This window comes from Pinus tabuliformis, chromosome J (assembly GCF_031772625.1).
Source record: "Pinus tabuliformis cultivar Carrire ecotype Pingquan chromosome J, CPIR1, whole genome shotgun sequence".
Taxonomy (NCBI): domain Eukaryota; kingdom Viridiplantae; phylum Streptophyta; class Pinopsida; order Pinales; family Pinaceae; genus Pinus; species Pinus tabuliformis.
In genome coordinates this window covers 43,353,649-43,376,540 of record NC_142295.1, presented here as the reverse complement: position 1 = coordinate 43,376,540, position 22,892 = coordinate 43,353,649, and the positions used below count along the sequence as shown (strand labels likewise).

The 22,892-nt window shown below is 40.2% G+C and overlaps 1 protein-coding gene across 1 annotated transcript in view; it reads right to left on the bottom strand.

The window, feature by feature from the left end:
• Nucleotides 1-22,892, bottom strand: part of LOC149225392 (ABC transporter C family member 2-like) — a 620,963-nt gene that overhangs the window by 512,566 nt on the left and 85,505 nt on the right. Inside the window, exons 2-4 of the mRNA XM_089377080.1 lie at nucleotides 6,801-6,963; nucleotides 6,487-6,601; nucleotides 6,315-6,395 (exon numbers count right to left, since the gene is read on the bottom strand). Coding sequence (XP_089233206.1) covers nucleotides 6,315-6,395; nucleotides 6,487-6,601; nucleotides 6,801-6,963 — 359 coding nt within the window. The remainder of the gene's footprint in view (nucleotides 1-6,314; nucleotides 6,396-6,486; nucleotides 6,602-6,800; nucleotides 6,964-22,892) is intronic.

Genomic DNA, 22,892 nt, shown 5'->3' with positions numbered 1-22,892 from the left:
AGAGGATATTTGGAAGCATTAGAAAAGTTGGTACCTGACAGGGAGGAATGTGCAGTTGTGTGCTTTGAAATAGGCAAATACTTCAGTGGCACTGGTTTGTATGGTAACTTCCATGCAATGGACGACAGAGATAGATTTGATACTCTCACATGGTGGGAAACATATGGCGGCCAGGGACTTTTGCCAAAATTGGCAAAAAAAGTTCTTTCACAGGTTGTAAATACTTCTTCTACAGAGAGGTGTTGGAGCACCTACAGCTACATACATAATGTGAAAAGAAACAAACTCAATGAAAACCGAGCAGAAAGCTTGGTTTATGTGCACTACAACTTGAGGTTGTTGAGTCATTACTGTGATCGGGCTTATGAGGATCCCACATATAAAATTTGGGACAATCACCCAGAGGATGACAATTTGGAGGATGGCATTGTACATATTGAAGAACTGGAAGAGGAACTTGTAAGGGATGAAGATGAAGCAGCTACAGCAGCCATGCCACCTCCACCTCCACCTCCACCATCCAGTAGCAGTGCTCGAGGTCCGAGTCTTGTTCCTTTGCTGTCGCCACCTCTATCTACACCCTCACGTGGAGGTTCTAGTTCTGGTCGTCGGTCTGTGCGGGAGACTCCTAGAAGACCACCACGACCTGCTTATACTCCTAGAGACTCTCGTGGCAAGGGCCACATGTAGATTTACAGTTTACTTGTCTTTTTTAGTTTCTATTACACTTTAGTTTTCATAACTGTTGAGTTTTGAGTCCTTGACTCTTGACTCTTGACTCTTTCATATCATAATGATATTTTTTGTAAACAATATATCACTGTGACAGTGAAAATTTGAAGTTTGAAGTTGGGCCTTGGCAATTATAACTCATTGGTAATGATTGTGAATTATGAATATGATGCTTCATGAAAGACTAAAGTTGTTTCATTTCATTTCATTATTCATGTTTCATTTTATAAATTTATAACATTTCATATCATGTTAACAGTTAGAAGTTAGGACTTAGAAATATCTAAGATATTACTTCTTGTAATGGTTAAACTTAGCTTACAAGTACAACTTTGGTGATCAATGATGATAAATGTTATTGAATTTTCAATTTTGAAAGCTTGAAGTTGAAACTATAAGATTGAATTTGATGAATCATGATTCATTAGACTCAATATGTTGCATTTGTAATATGTATTTTACTAACTTGTGTACATGGTTGATGACGATTATAATTTTTAGATGATTGATGTGATATGGTTCAATGATCAATCTATGTTTTTTTATATTTTTTATGTCTAATTCATCATTCTACATGTTTTTGTTGACATATATGTATCAAAAATTAAAATATATATATATATTTTTAAAAAATCGCTCCCGGATTCGCTCCCAAACCGGGAGCTTCTGAAAATGGTCGCTCCCGCTCCCGCTCCCAAGCAACATGGCTCTGGCATTACTGAGTTGCCCTTGTAGGTTGGACATAACTTCGATCATGACAGATATTGTGATTGAGCATTACAGAGAGGAGGCTTTGGTATGAGCATGTTGGGCAATCAGTCATGAGCGGGTTGTTGCGGTGTCAATAAGACAGCCTCACACTACAATGGCAATGGGATCCTAACATAACAAGATTTGGTAGTTCAGCTACCCTTAGGGCTGAGTTGGTTCTTACAAGGGAGGATCATTGAGATCTTAAATTTGGTTTTAATGGTTTGTTGTTGGCGTGGGGGACTTCACCAACAAGGCAGGTTGATCAGCAAGAGGAGATCAGGGGGGGCTCATGCAGTCAAAGATTCATCTCCACAGGGATTGGATTGTATCCTCAGGAGCCTACTCCTGAAGTGCATGAGAATAACTACTCAGTAAGACAACTTCACGAGGGTTGATCAAGATTTTATATTATCATGATGCTCTACTCATGGATGGTATGGGGAGGACTTCTGGAGCTTATACCTGGTTGGATGGTGGGTGGAGAAATGGGTGCTTCACGTTGATCAGGATGGCTTGAGATCCTGGTATTGAGGGATTCCTTTATGACAAGATAGTGCATGGGACAGGGATGAGTCAGTGGCACATTTGCGACTCTGGTATTGTTGCAGAGATAGTTTGGTACAACAAAAAGGGGAGCACTTGTTCGGGAATTACTTGAGTACAAGCAAATTTAGGTGGGGAGAATTATAATATTCCCAATTCTTGTGAGTACAAAATTGCCAGGGGGTTTTGCCCAATTTTGATTAAAAGGGGGCAAATATTATTTTTATTAGAAAAGTGCAAGGAGAATGGAAGCAAATATTATTTTATTAAAATGGCAGCAAAAAGCTATTAAGTGGAAAATGGCCCCACCAATAAAATAATATTAAAAAGGAGTCTAGAAGCATGGAGAGAAATTATATAAGGAGGAGAGACTCATTTGTTGGGCATCTTTTGACTATTACACTTCACATTTCATCTTCTCTTGGAGTTGTTTAGCACAAGGGCCAGAGTGTTGTTTAGCACAAGAATTCCAAGCGGAATTCCACCCTCATTTTAGAGAACTTTGAGTGTCTCCCTAGTGAGGAAGTTGGGGAGTCCATCTTTTGGACTTCCACAAATTGCAGGTGTTTACTCAATTCCACATATTTTTTGGGCGTAGAAGCAGTTCAAAGTGTCCATTTGAGAATCAACTACGAAGGGTTGGAGTACCAAAGGTTTTGTAGGAGATTTCTCTCATTTGAGCCAGTGATTTTGCAATGAATTTGCATGGTTGAATAGTTGAGCATTGTAGTACGAATTTATCTTATTTCGAGCAGTGTGCAAAGTTGGGCACACTGGGAAACTCGCACTAAATTGGGGCTTTCCGAATCAGCTAGAATCTTCCCAAGATTTTTTTGGGTTTTTCTAGGTTTTGTGAGAAGAGTCCGTCGTTAAAATTTCAGAATTTTTCAGGCAATATTTGGCCTGGAAATCAACATTCCTTCAGCAATGTGTTTTATTGGTACACTGAGTAATTCACACCAATTGGTGGGCTTGATCTTGGCTTGGATTTAAGCCAAACTATTTATCAGTTTTTACTGGTTTGGTGTGAGGAGCTCCGAGTTAAATTTTCAGAATTTTCTGTGCACTTTTGAGCATAGAAATTCCATTTCTTCTTTGGCAACAACAACAATATTTTCTTAGCAGTGCGTGCTATTTGTTTGGGTCATTTCTAGCACTTGGGTCTTCACATTTTCACCTGGGTTTTGCATTGCTTGTAGAAGCAAGCCTAGGTTCTATTGTTCTCACTTATATGTACCCTGTGCTTCATATTTAATAAAATGGCTTAGTACTTTCGCCTTATTTCTTTGGTGTAATGATTGGCACTTGCAAGGAAAAATTTTATTTGTTGTTAGTTCATGTTTTGGTAATTATTGTTAATTTTCCAATTACAAATATTACATGGGGGAGCACAAGAGCGAGGAGACACACATGTGGGATGTGTGGAAGCACCTCCAAATTTTGCGGAAATTCAAGGGAGATGGGAGACGTCAAGGTCCCTATCATAGGGATCCCTGTCTATAAAAATATAAAAATATTAAAAATAATGATAAAACCCCAACAATAACAATTCATCCCTTCATCAATGTGCAACGTAAATACTAAATAGTAAACAATAAAATAGTACTAAGTTCAAATTTGTAAACAATTAAATCATGATTCAGATTCAGAATTAGTAATGAAATACATTGATTCGTAAACCATAAATGAAAAAAAATTGTAAAATATCAATACACTGATTTAAACTCATCATTCTAGAATCTAATTAGTACTAAGAAAAATAGTAGCCACTGAGGTTTGAAATACTAATTGAAATTACTCAATCTAAAAAATAAAAAGAGTGACAGATCAAAGACTCAAACTAAGGTCATTAGTATCTAGAGTCAAGACTCGAAAGTTAAAACTAAAAATGTAAAGTGAAAACGAGTTAAGGTTTTTTTAATATATCGTTTTCGTTTTCTTATTTTTACTTTTTTAGTTTTTCATTCTTTTAAGCCAAGTCCCCCTGACATGGGGTGTTACCTCGTAGGAGGTACCCTATGTTTTCTATGGACAATACCATTGTAAGTCCAATAAGATGCAAGTCTAAAGCCTTGTAGAACATGTGATGATTATGTATATGATATTCGTAGCCTCTTATTGTTGGCCATGCCCGATCCATTTAGCCCCCACTTTTAAGTCCTTTCGTTCTAGATAGGATTGGAGGCCTCAAGATGGATCTATTGGTATAAATGGTTTAGGGGAGTCCTTGCTATTCTAGGGGTGATCGCACTATGTAGGGCTTGTCTGACCCATCTTGAGCACACCTATGTCTTTTCCACATGGCAATATGTCATAGATTTTGTATGCACCTCCTTGACCATGGTCTAATATAACTCAATTTCTCCACATGGAAGTCTCACAATTCACAACATTCCATGTTTCATGGGGTATTGCATGAATCCCAAGGCACGTGTCTCTCGGCTCCATAATACAACAAGAACTCAAAATGTTGTATACTTGACATGTCACAAGTAAATTTTGGCAAATGGAGAAGGCATCATGCAAAAATCACTCCTCTAAGGTGGTTGTACTCTCTCTCCTAGCCATTTCGGGGGTAAAAATGGCCAAATGGTGGTCATTCCTTGACATGCATGGACAAAAATTATGTCAAAGCTGAAGTAGATCACGCTCCGAACAAAACCCAGATGCCAAAATCCATCTATCAAGGAAAGTATTTGAATAATTTCGTCAAAGAAATTTTGGTTTATAATAGTACAATTTTACCTCTAGTGCATTATAGTTGACTTCATCTCTACATTGGATAACATTCATGTGTATCTCATCATTGTTGACCATCTTGGGGTTGGCTTTTTCCTTTGCAGACTCCACCTTGTTTTTAAGATTCTTCTATATATTACGCATATAAAGTAATGAAGACGAATTTCTTTTTCTTTGAAGTAAACTTCCGTATAAGTATAAAGAACTTATATATATATATATATATATATATATAACTTGTGAAAAAAATTAGGTGTAACCTCTTAAAATATCCCATGAAAAAAATATGAACAATAAAGATGGTACAAAGAGTTTGTACGGAAAAGATAATTGGCTATTGGTGGTTGTACAGTGCATTTGGTGCAGAACCATTTGGTGACTGAATTGTGGCAGCACCCAGTACAGTGGTATGGATGCTTGACAAGTATGGACGGCATGGGTACGGACAATGAAGTACAGATGGCCTCCGTGAAAGGTGGCAGTTGTAGGTGGTCTTATGGCAACGGAATGATAAGAATTGCAGCTGTGTTACAATGGTTGAATGGTAATTACATGAGGTTTGTACAGTAGCTGAGGGATCACCACCAATTTTGAGGCTGTATGGTTAAATTGTACAGCAGCAGTAGCAGTTGCACTTGTAGGTGTTACTGCTCTGATATCAATGTAGTAAACAGTGCCTGTTTAATACTTGAAGATAGAATATTTAAGCAAACACAGTACATGTAATGATAGAATGAATAAGAATTATGTTACAGTGAGCCTCCTGAAGGTCTACTTACACATTGACTGGTCATGAGATGAAGAGGTATTTGACCTTTGACTTTTCATTAAATTAATTACATTGTTATTATTTATTATAAATTTTTAGTATTATTATGTTTATAGCAGATATATCGCCAACATCCCAATATAATATATGATTTTTTTGGCTGCTTGTTATTATTGCTGGAAAAAATAAAAAATAAAAATCAATTTTGAATATATCACTATTTTTAAAATATCACAAATAGACCAGCAATATATCAGCAATAAATGAGAAGAAAATGGAAAATATCTGCTGAGTCGAGACTTTTGGATATTTTTGCTCACTTTGAAGTAGGAAGGCAGGGGATGTAGAACAAAGGAGCTACTCGCTTTGCCCATAAAAGGGCTAGACAGAGAGGGTCGCTTTAGATGATTAAAAAATTGAAAAAAGATAATTTCTTTTTTAAATACTTTTTAAGTTTGTCATTATTTTCAAATATTTTCCCCAATGTCGTTAATAAGTTTCTTTCGGGACCCTTTGCAATATATCCACTGACACGATGCTTGCAACATTGCTATTAAATACTATATGAAACATTTCTCAACAAAAAAAATATTCAAAGTGCAATTACCTATTTGGCTTTTTAGGGTGGGATTTTTCCATGTCACCATGTTGTTTATATTGTAATTCTCTATGTTACATGATGTACTCATTTGTTCTATTAAGTGATATATGCACATTTCTCATATTGCATGTGTGACTAAGGAGATAACAAATGCGGTAACACTGATAAAATCCTCACCGTCCTCCAAGACTGCGATTCAATGCCCTTAATAGCCATGGTTTGGGTTTGGTACTTTCTTCTTCCCAACATCGCTGGAAACTGCAAAAGAGAAAATACTCAATCCAGGCCAAACACAAACACAAATTTACACATACATCTGGATACAATTCATGCCAGCTATATTTATTACTTATTGTAAAGATTCTCAGTCTGATCCCATGTATCAAGCTTCCAAACATCTGACTCTGTAATAGGCCTTCGATAGCCTAGCTTCAAGAGGGGTGTCATCCATTCAAAAAATATTTCTGTTTCAAAACAGAGATTGACATGTTACAAGCAATTCTGTATTTCACAATTACACAAAGGCAAAGCAACTACGAGTAGACTCTTAAAGCAATAAACAAGTTTTCCTATGTAAAAGACATACTTGAAATTTTTTGGTATTTCACTTACAGAAGTGAGCAAAGTGCACATAAGGTGCAAGAAGATATCATTATGACTTACTGGAAAAGATATTAACATGTCTCTCAGGGAAAATATTGTCACCGTCTAGAAGAGGTTCATACTCCACTGAAGCTGCAGTACAATCTTCATGCTCAACAGGAATGTACCCAGGATAAGGAACCAAATTGGGTAGATAAAATAGCAGTAATATGCAAAATATAGCCTGCACAAGCAATGTCATTTCTTGGGGTTGTCAGTACTCTAGTTGCTTGCATTCTCCATGAACAGATATTTGCTCTAATAAAGATATAAGGCATGTGAAAATTCCTAGATCTAACAATCTCAGGAATCCTACTGCAACCAACTGAATCTACTTCACCTAGATCGTAAATTACATTACAAACTTATTTCAGACTTCTTCTTGAAACATTGAAGTAAATCACTGAAGCAGACTACACCAAATTAAATATGATTCTGAAACATAGAAACTGAGCAAGGAAATACAAAAACATAGGACACCATTATTTTTGGACAAGTGTCCCCGGAAAAAACCAACTTTGGAAAACCAGTGCAACAGTGAGGGTTTTACTTTATTATGCAGCAGTGAAATCTGAGTACATCTATGGATGCCCAATTGGCAATCCAAACAGCAAGAAAATCTGGCAGAGATATTCCTAAGCAACCCCGGCACTCGTGTTGCCCGCACTCGCGTTCCTACACTTGCACGTTCTACACTCACATTCCTGCACCCGCGCATTCCTGCACTCACGAATTCCTACACTCGCGAGTTCCTGCACTCGAGCATTCCTGCACTCGCGAGTTCCTACACTCGCATTCCTGCACTTGCGCATCCCTACACTTGCACGTTCCTGCACTTGCGAGTTCCTGCACTAGGAAAAACTCAGTGTCTTGCTACTGCCTCTCTGGATCTGCAAATCTTCCTCTGGATCACTGTCCTTGCCCCTCTACTGTAAAAAATCTCTTCGATCAGAATTTCCTCCTGAGAACTTCTCACTTCAGAAATTCAATCTCTTGATCTCTCGGTGTATTTTCCAAAAGACCCTCAAGCCCCTTCTTATATCTTCCTATTAGACAACCAACAGCCTAGATTAACTCCTATTCAAAGGCTCAAATCATTTTGCCTTGATCTCATCCTTTATCTAGAAGATTCACCCACAATTAGATTAATACCCATTAATATTTTAATTGTCCTAAGTTTAGACTTAGGAACTCATTAAAAATATTTATTATTTTAATTTAATCGTCTCTGGGTGGAATTTCCCAAAACAGTTTCTAGGTTCTTTGGAATGCATGTGAAATTTGAGGCTTAGAGCACATCTGATGCTACCCCAAATCAACAAGGCAAAAAAAAGTTACTATACTGGGGTTCAAGAGATCTGCAGTGATGATGAAAAATAATCTAATTATTAAAGATGTAACCTCATATTAAGTTATCATTTAATGTTAGGAACTCAATATTAAATCATAATTAATGTATCTGAAAATTTGTAGCAATATAAGGTACATAATGGATCACAGAACAATCAGTTAGGTATGAGGCTAAGTTGCATAAAACACCAAAATGTCTAGAAGTTTCTGAAATGTGTACAGCTGGAAATGTCACCCCTAGAAAATGAAAATGTCAGGAAAAACATCATATATATATATATATATATAGTTTCTCTAAGCCCAGCCAAATAATTAATGTGCCAGTAAATTTTTATACCCAAAAATTTACTTTACTGTAAACCAGGAAAAAAATAGATCTTAAATCTACACAATTAACGGTCAAGCTTCTAACAAATTATGCATGGCAGAAACAAGAAATCCAAGCACATAATTTTTTTCACAACTTTTACCTTGGAAAACCCCAGTGTGAGGAAATACCAACAAAGAGCGATTTTATTAGGCTTCAAAGAAAATACTCAGGAAATAATTACAGCAACAAATCCAGAGAATGTGTAGTCAAAAACAGCCATAGAAATCGGCCCTCTCTCCTCTGCAATGGTATGGCTTGATGTATGACCTCTCTCCAGCGAAGTATGACCCCTTTTCTTCAACATATCTCAAACCAAGGTACGACCTCTTCTCCAACACAAAACTCGACCCCAATACTCAACCTCTCTCGCCTGCGAACACAGCCTAGGGCACAACCCTTTCTCCAGTAGAAAAACTCGGCCCAAAGACTCGAACTCTCTCTCCTACGAACTTGGCTTGGGTTCGAGCCCTTTCCTATTGCTCAATACGGCCAGGCTACGACCCCTCTTTCATTGAACAAGATGGCCCCTTCTCTCAATTGCTCTGTGAAATTTTAATAATTGTTGCAATTTTTGGTTATTATTCTCCTATTTTTTCAAATTATTTGTCTACTACAATTAACTTGCGACAAATACTAAATAAAACACAACTGCAACTTCAGGAAAAATAAATACAGGAAATGAGAAATATATGCACACACACACAAATATAGAACACTAGTATTTTCAAGCAAATGTTCAAGGAAAAACCTCGAAGGGAAAACTAGTCTGCAGGTGAGCCTTTTATTACTAAAATTCTTCATCAAAAATATTACAATTGCTTTCCTGGCACTAGCAAAGCTCCGACAAAATTATTTTTTCACTTCTGCAAGACTCCTCAAACCTCTTAGAAGCTATTTGACCCACCAAAATCAATTCAGCCTCCATCTGAAGGTGATTTCAGCTCCCACGTGTGGTCCTAGCTGAAAAATTCAGCCCTCTTAGCAACTCGCACTAGCTAGGAAAATAAATACAACCTCTACTATAGAATCTTTGTTGGCTTGTTGGGGCCTAACCCAGGTTCAGAAGTGATTTAGCCAAACAAATCCCAAAACTACCGGCCCTTTCGGCAACAGTCCGCGGTGCGCGAACTGAGGTCTCACCCGAGGTAGTATGGGAGGGTGTTGGAACCAGGTTTCCGCACCCTAGGGATGTCTTGATGAAGTCTAGGAAGTTCGCGAACCGAACCCGTGCGCCTACGCTACTCCACGCAGCCGTCTGTCCTTCGCAGCTTGTGCGACTGCTTCCGCGCAGCTCTGTAAAGAGCGCGAAGAGGTGTTGTCTAGATCCTTTATCCTTACTGTGCTATTATTATAGATCTTAACTTAATTGCGTATACCCAATATTCTCATTAATCATTCAACATTCATAGCAAGTGCGCGCAATCATAAAACTGTAAAGAGATGCATAAACATAATAGAAGCATAAACACACAGTATTTTAGAATCAACTTATCTTTTATTAATCCTCTGTTTAGATACAATCCCAACTCCACCCTGCGCACTCAGCTGCAGGGGTCCGTGCACACAACTGCGGACTCTACCAGGCCTCTACGCACACAGCTGCAGAGCCTCTTCCTACTACTACAACCCAAGACTCGGACTTACAGACTCAGAGCGAATTCATCATCCAAGAACATCATAAGACTTAAGACTAAAACTGACTTTACACTTAGAGCCTCACTCTATTTATACAATCCCATGGTCCGCGGACCATGGGTAGGCCGACACACTCTACATTAAATTACATTATCTTAGGACGGACAACTCTAGACTCTCGTGCTCCGCGCCCGCATTTCGCGGGTCTTTACATTACACTTGACCAAAATCCAAGCTTCAAGCCCCAAAAACATACTATGGGGGGATCTGCTGCCCAACAGGCCCCCAACACAATCATCATGACTCGTCCCAAGTCACTCTGCTGGCGCGGCGATCTTCGCGCGAAGCCCATCCAACTGTGCCTGTGCTGCGCGAAGATCCGTAGCGCACTGCTCTGTCGTCCGCTGGATCCGTTCTGCTCGCTCAGCCGAATGCTCAGTGTCAAGGTCAAATCCCTGTCTCAGGTCACGCATCGCTTTCATTTGCGCGAGTTTTCCTTCAATGTCGGCCATGATGAGGAAGGCCTCATCAATCCAAGGCTGGACGCATGCTTTAAGTACTGCCTCTTTTTGGCGCACTGCGTCCACTTGCTCCTTCAATGCCTTTGCCTGTTGTAACCTCGCGAGCCGCTGAGTTAGGACCATTGTCTGCGCCATCCCGCGCACGCTATCATATTGCATTTGAAGCTCCCGTGCTTCGGTTTCCAACCGCTATATGGTGGGGTCCTCCTGTAAGGTTGTGAGGACCCTGAAGGATTCTTCCAACAACGTGGTGCAGCTCTGCACTGCCTGTTCAATTTCTTCCAACCCTTTTCGGATATCGTCGGCGCGCTGCTCTCTAACTTCTCTTTTTGCTCCCTACTTGGGACCTTAGAAGGCTTACGCGCCTCTTTTTTAGATTTTGAATTTTAGTTTGATATGGCTTACGCGCCTCTCACCTTATCTCAATTAATCCTAATTAATTAAGCATATTCCCTATGTTTAGACTTAGGAAATATTTAAAAATCAACTAATAATCTAATTGAGTCATTTCTAGGTGGAATTTCCAGAAACAATTTCTGGGTTTTGGGGATCTCATGTGTTTTAGCCTCTCCACAAAGTTTCGAGACTAGAACACATCGGATGCTACAAAAACTAACAGTCCCTCTTAGTGAGGACTGTGTTCTAGTGCTGCACACCTTGCTAAAACACCCTGTCTTTGTATCATCCTCTATCACGCTGCCGATTTTTCGCCACTGCGCAACTTTGATGTTGCATAGTGTTGTTGCTGACACTGCGATACTGCTACCAACTCTGCATCTACACTACAACTCCCTCTCATTTGTTGTTGTTGCAACTGCAACATCTGCAATTGAGAAGCATCTGAAATAATCTGTCCCTGCTACTGAAACGGGTTCTCCACCGCACCCATATGTTCTCTAAAATAAACGAACTTAACTCTCCCAAGAGCTTTCGTGAGTATATCTGCAACTTGCTCTTTTGTGGGAAGATATTGTAGCAAGACCATTCCACGTTGTACACAAACTATGATGAAATGACATCGAATATCTGTGTGTTTCGACCTGTCATGAAACATTGGATTCTTAGAGAGCTTAATACAACTCTGATTATCACAGTAGACACTAGTCGCCTCCATTCTCTGCCTGAACAAGCTTACCAGCAGCTTTCGAAGCCATATAGCTTCACACATAATTCTGCTTGCTGCCATATACTCTACTTTTGCAGAGCTCAGTGCTACTGACTTTTGCTTCCTACTACACCAAGAAATTATCCCTGATCCAACGTTGAAGCAGTACCTAGGGGTACTTTTCCTGTCCACTGAACTGGCTACCCAATTTACATCTGAGAACCCACATAGTTTGACGTCATCCCCTCTAGTATATCTCAACCCATACTCGACTGTGCCATGCACATACCTTAAAATATGCCTTGTTGTTGCCTAGTGTACCCTCTTCGGTTCTACCATAAATTGACTGAGGGTATTGACTGCAAAGCAAATCTCTGACCTAGTGTTGACCAGATACATGAGAGAACCAATAAGTTGTCTATAGAAGGTGGTGTTGACATCCTTGTCATCTGATGCATCTATCTTTTTCCAGTTGGTGATCATGGGCGTAGACATCGGTCTACAATCCTGCATTTTGAACCTCTTCATAATATTTGTAGTGTATATTCCCTGCCCAAGGAAGATCTCCCCGTCCTTCTGCCACACTTCCAATCCTAGGAAATAGTGCATCAACCCCAAATCCTTCATATCAAACTCTATTGCAAGGTTCCTCTTACAATCCTCTATGAGCCTTGATGATCCTGTCAAGAAGAGATCATCCACATCTACCATCAAATAGTAAAGGTTGGGATCTGCGTCACTCTTGACGAATCCCATCTGCTGCAAGTAGTTGTCAGTCTGATCATACCATGCCCTGGGAGCCTGCTTGAGCTCATATATAACTTTTTTCAATCTGCACACATGAGTGCACCTCTCATGAGTCTCGAAGCCTTCTGACTGTTCAATGTACACCTCTTCCTCTATCACCTCGTTCAAGAATGTTGTCTTGACGTCCATCTAGTGAATCTGCCATCCCATCTAAGTTGCTAGGATATAACTGACCGAATAGAGGTGTATCTGGCAACTGGGGCGAAGGTCTCCTCATAATCTATCCCTTCATTCTGTTCACACCCCTTTGCCACGAACCTAGCCTTGTACTTTTCCACATTGCCATCTGCAGCATACTTGATCTTGTAGAGTTGAGGCTTTTGTGATCCATAACAAGTTTGCGAGAGATTTTTCGGCGAAAATCACATGAAAAACCATTTGTCGACGCGTTTCGAACCAACTAGTGTGGTTCATCATCAGGACAAGTTGAAGAAATAGATCCAGTCTAGCATGTTAAATAGTCTAAGCAGAGACTCCAACGGAACGGATTCCAGGTGTCCATCTTCCGTATGTTCAGGGGACCACTGATAAGATTGCAAGGATTCTCAAGACACATAGTGTCCCTGTGACCTTTAGGCCCCTTAACACCATTCGTTCGTCCCTCAGATCAGTAAAGGATCCTATTGACCCCAAAGATATGAAAGGGGTTTATATTATCCCCTGCTCTTGTGGGACCCCCTATATTGGTGAGACTGGTCGCTCCGTTAATCAAAGGATCAGTGAGCATGCAGCTGACCTTAAGCATAAAAGAGCTAAGTCTTCCGCTTTAGCTGAACATGTAGAAAAAAACCAATCATCATGTTTGCATTGAGGAGGTTAGTGTTATTGCTAAGGTTTCGCGCTTCCATCATCGGAAGCTTAGGGAAGCTCTTGAAATTGAAAAGAGGCCGAACAATCTCAATAGAGATGATGGCTGGAAAATCAGTAGGTGCTGGATCCCAGCTATCTCTTCTTAGTCGTTTTTTCTGGCCTTATTTATTTATTGATTTATTTATTTATTTTTTTTTTTTTATTTTTATTTTTTTTAACTTTCATCTTAACATTCCATTAATTTATATTTTTATAAATATAATTTAGTCTTATATTATCAGGGGAGGTCCTACTTTCCTTTTGATTACTAAATAGCTTATAATTATTAAATAATAACTAACTATTAATACTAATTATAATTACTATATATATATATATATATTTCACCCTATATAACTAATTTTGACCTTGGTCCTTTTATTAGCCATTGGTCAATTTATACATATTATTTTAATTAAATGTATAGTATTTATTTATAATTTTATATTATTTTTAATTAAAATATATATATACCTATATAATTAATAATTTAAATAAATTACTAACCATTAATTTGTTTATTTGTACCTAACTCAACTTAGTTCCATATAATAAAATAGTAAATAATAATAATAATTAATGAATAATTTAATTAACAATTAAATTAACTTTTTATACTAACCTGGTATTTATTTTTTTATTTTTTTTATTTTTTTTTCCTAACCTTTTCTTATCAATCGATTATTATTATTTGAATTAAAAAATATATATATAAAAGTAATAATTTAAAGAAATAAAAGAAATTTTTAAAAACTAACCATTAATTTATTTTTACCTAATTTTAACTTGGTTCCATAAATATAATAATAAATAATAATATTATTATTAAATTAATAAAATAAAAATTTAACCTGGGTCCTAGAGTCAAAAAATTTAACCTGGGTCCTAGAGTCAAGAATTAGCTGTTAATCTTTTGTAGCCGTTGGAGTCTCTGCTTAGACTATTTAACATGCTAGATTGGATCTGTTTCTTCAACTTGTCCTGATGATGAACCACACTAGTTGGTTCGAAACGCGTCGACAAATGGTTTCTCATGTGATTTTCGCCGAAAAATCTCTCGCATAATTGATCTTGTAGATCCATCGAGAACCTACAATTGACCTGTCCTCAGGCCTCGACACCACCTCCCAAACATCATTTGTCATGATAGAGTTGTATTCTTCTACCATGGCATCTACCCACACCTGATGTTGTGCAGCTTCTTGAAAGTTGGAAGGTTCTGCAACCTGAGCTACCAATGCTTGATATTTGTCAGGTTGTCTGTGCTCTCTCTTGTTCGTCCTAGGAGCTCCAACAAACTCCTTTGCATCTCTCAATGTCTGACGAACCTCTCTGTTGGCTTGACCACTAGTAGTGGGAGGTTCTACCAGCTCCTCATCCTGCCCCTACTACTCTGTTTCCTGAAATGTCACTAGATTCCCTACTCCTGAGGAAATGCTAGTACTGGTTACTGTACTGGATCCCTGTGACTGTCCCACTGGTTGCCCTTGTTGCTAGACTAATGGAGCTTCAACTAGTTGATTTTGATCACTTGCAGGCATCTCACAAGATCTCTTGAAAGCTTGATCTTTAATGAACTTTACGTCTTGTCTCACCACAATCTTCCTATTGCTAAGAATGTAGATCTTGTATGCCTTAGAGGTCTCACTATACCCAATGAGAAACCCCTTCTCTACAGTCTGATCCAATTTGGTGCGCTTCTCATCTGGCACATGGCAATAAGCAACGCTGCCAAAGATCCTAAAGTGACTAACTTCTGGCTTCTTCCCTGTGAAGACCCCTTCTGGTGTTTTCTTCCCCAATGCTCTATGAGGAGTCTTGTTCTGAATATACACTGTCATGTTACATGCCTCTGCCCATAGAAACCTGGGCAAATCCTAGTCATATAACATTGCTTTTGCAGCCCCAACTATGGTTCTGTTTTTCCGCTCCGCTACCCCATTCTGTTGTGGATTATACAAAGTTGTCCATTCTCTTTTGATGCCTTCCTTCGCACAAAAATCTGTGAAGTCTTTATCAATATATTCTCCACCATTATCTGAGTGAAACACCTTGATCTTCTTCCTTGTCGCATTCTCCACGAGGGCCTTAAACTCTTTGAAACGATCGAAGACCTCATCTTTGGTCTTCAAGAAGTAGATCCAGGTTTTCCTGGAATGGTCATCAATAAAGGTGACAAAGTATTCGGCACCACTGAGAGCTCTAGTGGACATCAAGCCACAAATATCTGAATGTATAAGTCCTAACACGCCATCTTCTCTGCTGTCACTTCTTGGGAAAGCTACCTTAGCATACTTCCAAAGTACGCATCCTTTGCAAACATCATCGTATTCCGTGCCAAGTTCTGGAACCCCTGTTACTGTTTCCCTAAGCAACTTGAGTGCTCCATGGTGTACATGTCCCATTCTCCTATGCCATAATTCATTCAGTTACATCCCACTGCTACTGTCACTACCTATTAGTGCCATTGGAGAGTCGAGTTGCAACCTGTACAATCTGTTGCTTCGAACTCCAATATGTCTTACCCTCTTCCAGCTTGAGTGTACAATATGTTGCTTCGAACTCCAATCTGTCTTACCCTCTTCCAGCTTGAGTGTTTGAGTATCCCTTATCCTATAACTGGGATACTGAAATCAGGTTCATACCTAATCCTGGCACATGCAATACATTTGTAGCGTTGGTGCTTGCTCCTGACTCCCTCCTCTCCCTATTAGAGTACACTTTGTTCTGTTTCCCATCCTAATCTGGAAGTCCATCTACTCCTTCTTGTAGCTAGAGAAATATTCTCTAACCCCTGTCATATGAGCTAATGCTCCACTGTCTATATACCAGACACCCTGTGAAGTTGATCCTGACAAGCAAGCAAATTCATCCTCCAACCTGGAAGACAAATTTGAACCCTCCTGAATGTCAATTTTCTCCATGGTCATAAAAAAGACAATTTGTGTCATTCCTCTTTTACTCGACGTTGATTCTACTGCTACAAAACCTTCTACGTCCAACCAGAAGTCTACTCAGCGAAAATCTGAGCCGATGCTCCCTCTGACTTTTGGAATCACTGAATCTAGCAAGTCGAATTTTTCTGCCAACCTACACTAAAAAATCAAACTCCTGCCCAACAATTCGATCTGCCTGTCTGAGTACTACGCAGTGTCTGAGAATTTCGACCTATTGCTTCCTCTGAACAGCGAAATTCTCTCCTTCCCTTCTGAACTTCCCGACTAATCACTTGTGCTCTAATAACATGTGAAAATTTCATCTCTTTCAGTAACTGGAAATTATTCTCCTAACTGAAAATTTAATTATGCAATTATTTGCTTTGCTACGGAAAACAATGAATAAAATCAAAACAACGATTTTCACCATAAAAATACTGCGGAAAATAAACATTGGAAATTGAGAAATTCTAGCGCACACAAGAATTGTGGCACCGTTATTTTTGGACAATTGTCCCCAGAAAAACCTAATGTGGGAAAACCGGTGTAGCAGTGGAGGGTTTTATTATTTGAGTAGCAGCAGAAATTTTGAGGACAATAAAATGACGCCAAACTAGCACTTCTATCTGAGAAAAAATATCTGGCAAAAATATCTGAGGGATTTTACCCCCCTCCTCAAGCCCCACAACAAACTAAGCTTCAAAACTAGCTCTGAAACCCTCTGCGTCAGCCTTCTGTACTGCTTATGCGCAGGCCCCTACACGTACTGCCCAGAAACTACCTCTGATGTGACGTCCAGTCTGTTGTTGCCACTGGCAGTGATTCTTCCGACCTTCAAGAAATTTTCCCGACCTCTATACGTTGAATCGACCCTCGTGGCTGAATCGAAATGCCTATCTCGAGGCACTGCGCAGTTCCACTGCTGCCTCTTGAGGAATATTGTCAGCCTTCTCTTCTGACTCTTCCAGAACTGGAGACTCCTCTGGAAATCTGCTACTCTGCCCCTTTATCACCTGCAACTCGACCTCTGACTTGATTTCTCCTACTGAATCACATGCCCTAGAAAATAAAATTGTTTAGAACACTGAGTATCTGCACTAGTGTATTCTCCATCTACCCATCGACGACTTCTTATAATCCTCTATTGGAGCACCAATGACCAATATTAGAACTTAATCAAGGGCCCAGATTAATTCCTTGTCAATCTGTGTGAGTTTCTAGAGAATTCTCATCTCAATTAATCCCGATTAATTAACCATATTCCCTAATTTTAGACTTAAGAAATATTTAAAAATCGGCTAAGAATCTAATTGAGCCATCTCTAGGTGGAATTTCCATTAAAAAATTATGGGTTTTGGAGATCTCATGTGTTTTAGCCTCTCCACAAAGTTTCGAGACTAGATCACATCTGATGCTACAAAAACTAACATCGCTCCCCATCCTCCCGGATGATGTGGCCAAGGTATAACATCTTTGTCAGCCCAAACTCGCATTTGGACATCTTGGCATATAACTGTCGCTCCCCTAGGATGTGTGGTACCTCCTCCACATGCTGCAAATGCTCCTCCTATGTCCTGTGGTATATCAAGATGTCGTCAAAGAAGACCAAGACATATCTGCACAACTGCTTGTGTAACACATGGTTCATGCAAGACTAGAAGGTAGCTAGTGCATTGGTTAGCCCAAAGGGCATCACCAAAAACTTGAAGTGTCCATAGTGACATCGGAAGGTTGTCTTCGAGATATCTTGCTCCCTTGCCTGAATCTTATGGTAAGTCTATCTTGGTGAAGAACTTGGCCCCTCTGAGCTCATCCATCAGCTCATTGTGCACAAGATCGGGTACCTGTTCTTCAGGGTCTTCTTGTTCAAGACTTTGTAATCAATAGACATATGCAAGGTCTTGTCCTTCACCAACACCACTAAAGAGACAAAAGGACTAGAGTTGGATCTGATGTGCTCCAACCTCAACAGCTCTTGTATAGCTCATTGAATCTCAACCTGATAGGCCTTGGGATGACGGTATGGTGTAGTAGTGATAACGTGTACACCCTCTTACAGCTCAATCGTGTGCTCAAACCCTCGATCTGTTGGTCGACCTGGGGGAATGTCTCCAAAAATTGTCGGGTACTTGTCCAAAATAGCTTGAATGTCTGGATGGGGTGGTTGTGGCTGAGATCCTGCCTTTGAAATCCTAAGCTCCACAACCCACTCTATATCCCCACGACGCAAGTCTGCCTCCATCTTACGCGCTGACACCGTCTTAGGCGAGTATGAATGCATGCCCCTAAGTACCACTAACTTCTCATCTGGCCCTGTGAACTCCATATCCAATCTCCTCCAATATGTGGTCACACGTCCCAAAGAGTAGAGCAGACACCAATCACTATGTTGGTATTCGACACATCAACAACAAAAAAGTGGTATGTCATCAAGTAGTTCCCCATCGTCACAGTCATGTTGGGGACATATCAGGTGCACTGCAAAGTCCTATCGCTAGGTATTATGACTGAGAAGCTCTCAAAAGCCTCGGTGTGTATTCCCCTCCTCTCTACCATCTACACATCAACAAAATTGTGGGTAGCCCCACTGTCCACCAACACTGACACATGTTGCCCCTGCACTGTACCCCTAATCCTCAACGTCAAGTACTTCGATACTCCCCGAAGTGAAGCAATGACTCCTCCTGTAGGCAGGAAAGGAGCTCCTCCAAGCAGGGGAGGTGGGCCTCCTCCTCCAACAGCCTAATGCCCACCATCACCTCCATCATCCTCCAGCTCAGCATCATCCTCCGGCTCGTTATCTGACAAAACCTCTATACAATGGGCCTTGCCCTTAGTGCACCGGTGTCCTGGTGCCCACGACTCCTGGCATGTAAAGCATAGCTTCCTCCTCTTGAGGTCTCTTTGTGTCTCATCATCTAACTGTCCACGCCCTGTTGTCTTTCTCTATGGCTGGGGTCTGGTGTTTTTCCCTTTTTGGGGAGAAGGGATCCTCATGGGTATGGGTGCCTTAGACTTAGGGATTGCACCCCACAAGTCTCTCGCTCTGCTCACTGCGTCCTGTAAAGAGGTGGGCTTATTCGACCTCACCAACCCACGCAAAGGCTCTGCCAAGCCCTCCACGAACAAGAAAACCCTCCTGGACTCTGATAAAGCTAGCACCATCACTGACAATCTCAAAAACTTTGCTATATACTGCTCCTCGTTGTTTGTCTACTTGAGATGTGTCAGCTCCCAAAAGTGTGGCTCAAGGTCTCTCTGCTCAAAACGCTGCAACACCCTCCTGGTGAACTCCTCATAAGAAGTTACGTTGGCATGTCCCAACATAGTCAATCCTTGAAACCACCAGTCGTGTGCGTCCCCCTCCAAATGCAAAGCAACCAATTTAATCGCTTCAACCTCTGACATCTAGTTGAGGTGGAAGAATGTATCTAGCTTCCAATGCCCTTGCAGTGCACTTAGAGGACCCATCAAACATAAGGAGGTATAACCTCCCAACAATGCGGTACAAATCTGAGTTTTGCCATGATGATCCACCTGCTCCCTTGCTTTGGTTGTTATGATTGAGCTGGCAGAAATCTCTGAAATTGAGTACTTTTTGGAATTCCACCCCCAAGGATTGCCACTCCCGAAAGTAATCTCCCATAGGCATCTCCCCGGTGTCTAGCTGCTCCCCATTCCCAAGAGCCAAAAACATGGGCATGGTAGATCTAGTTGCCCCATGGTGAGTAAGGGCATTGTTTTGAGGGAAGTCATTCTCCGTATGGCGAGATGCTCTATAGCTCTCACCTCCCATAAATTCCATGTGGTTGTCTCTAATTATAATACGTTGCTACCTCATTTCATCCATCACTTCCCTTCGCCCTCTCACAACCTTGTTCTAACTTTTCACCAAGTCATTCAAAGCACTCAAGATGCTTTTGAATTTTGAGGCCATCTCATCCTCGCTACTACCCACCATTTCTACTGTGTTTCCTCCTTGCTCTGGAGCCTCTAAATCCGAGGTAATTTTCAACTGCCACTCTCTGCTCCTGTACAGGAGTAAGTGATGTTTTGCTTATCTCCCGGGGTCATAGAAGAAAATCCTCCCACAACTGGCCAGATCAAGGCTCTGATACCACTGTAATATTCCTAAAGGAAATATCAAGTGATAACAGCCATAAATTCTCAACATGCAACCAAAAATAAAAAAACACAGCAAAGATATCAGAACACCAACAATTTCCTCCAAAATAATCTGAGCCATTTTATTATGTATCATGGAATGAGTACAATGAGTTGGAGCAAGTGCACTTGGGCTTGCTATAGCAAGCTAGACAAGTCCTAGGTGAGAAATGGTGTTGCCCCAAATGCTACAGAGTGTTGTCCTCCAACCCCTGCGCTAGCCCAGTAATTTTATTACTTCTGGCTGAAGTACAACCTGTGTTTCACCCATCTAGAATGCTCAGAAAATTCTGCAAAATAGGATGTAGGTTCTCCTCAACAAACCCATAAAAACCCAGAAGTCTTTTAGCCAAATTCCACCGCTCCAAATTTCCCACAAAATAGGGTGTAGTTGGCCCTCCACCAACTAGAACGCACTACCATAAAAATCGTTGCAAATGAGGCTCTAATGTTGAGGGAATTATCCACCTATTTACCTTATAACTCCCAGCTCTCAACGCCTATTTAATCCTCCCACACAAGCTCCACTCCTCAAAGGTTGAGCAGGCCCTACCAGTCAACCTTTGTGCAGGCCCAAAATAGAAAAAATTAGCTGAGTGGATAGCCCCCAAACCAACTCTGCAAATCACCGGGAATCTTCAACAAATACATAAGGAAATCAACCCTCAAAAACCTAGAATCAGACATGCTCAAAATTTGGCTCTCCCAAGAAGTGCGTACTCTGTTCTGCGCCCAATGTGCTCCAAGTACTAACTGATTGTACCTGCAATTTCCTCTTGGAAAAACTATGAAATAAGAACATCTTCTCCACTAGAGTGGCACTCGAAGTCCACTGAATATGGAGTTGAGATTCCCGCTTTGATGTCTCTTGCGTTGAACAACATAGTGTAGACTTGGCTCAACAGCTAAAGCGTACAAGGGGATTTGATTCACAAATTAGCAAAAGGCCCAAAATGAAGCTCTTTCCCTCTATTTAACTTTTTTGCCTCATCTCTCCTCCAAGTGGGTCCCCCAAGTCGAATTCCCTCTTCTCTCACTTCACCAAGTCGAATTGCTCAAGGGGGTACGAAATCCCCTTTTTGGGAGCGGTCCCCCAGCTCCCACTTCTCTCTAAATTTCTTCTTTCCTAATGTTTGGGAAGCCATTTCCTTCAAAAATTCAACTGGGGTCCTCTTAACCCACTTTTCCTAAGTTTAGAAGTCATACTTAGCAAAATTTGTTAAGTGGGAATATCACATTCAGATTGGAAAGATGGGAGTCTAATTTCTCCAATTTAAGAAGGGAATTTACAGTAACCTTCATTATCTTCAGGTTTGACCCAAGTACGATATGATCCTTGACCCCGTCCTGAATAATACGCCTAGCTTTGGCATCCTCCTTGTGGTAGGTCGCTAACAGGAGCAAATCTATCAATACGCCAACAACTATCGTTGCATACTCCTTTTGTCCATGCTCCTCCAACAATAATAAAATTCTAGATTTCCAGATACCAAAGTTCGATGCACCATTAAGCCCATCTTGATCCCTCGATCCAGCTAAAGACATTACTAAAACCCTCGAACAATAAACCCCAATAAATCTGAATAGATCTTAAGAGAAAATCTATGTGATAAAACCTTTAATTTCTCGACCAAACCCTTGCGCTTAGATAACCAATAACCTCAGTGCTTCAGTGTGCTCTGATACCATGTGAAATTTTATAGTTGCCCAAAAGGTGTTATTAACCTAGTTAATTGTTTCCCATTACTTGTTCATGGGAAATTAATTCTTTTGCTGGAAATAATGAATAACAATATGAACAACACCATTCACAAAATAAAAATTGCAACAAAAAATGCAAAAAACCAATCACATAATGAACAAGTATTTTTGGAAAAACGTCCCTAGAAAACCCCATTTTGGGAAAAACCAGTTTTCAAATCTAAGGATTTATATTAATATCTTCAACAAAAACTGCTTTTGAGAAATTACAACTACTTGTCTGACATTGGCAAAGCTTCAACAATATTTTGATCTTCACTTATGAATAAATCGAACTTAAAAACTTCACTATCTCCCTCTACAAATCAACTCAGCCCTTTCTAGCAATTCACACTACCCTTTGGAACTTGCACCGGAAACCTCCAACAATTTGCATTGACAATCTAGCAAACTCTAGAAATCCGCACTACCCTTCCTGGCAATCCGCACTGCCACTAGAAATTCGATTTCCCCTTCTCGACAACTCGTACTGCCTCTGGGAATTCGATCTGGCAATTCGCATTGGTAAACCGGCAATTTCGACCTCATTTTGCAAAAATAATTCGGCCTCCTTTTGTCACTGAAAACCTCTATGAAGAATAAACTCCGACAAATTTATTCCCAATCACTATTGTC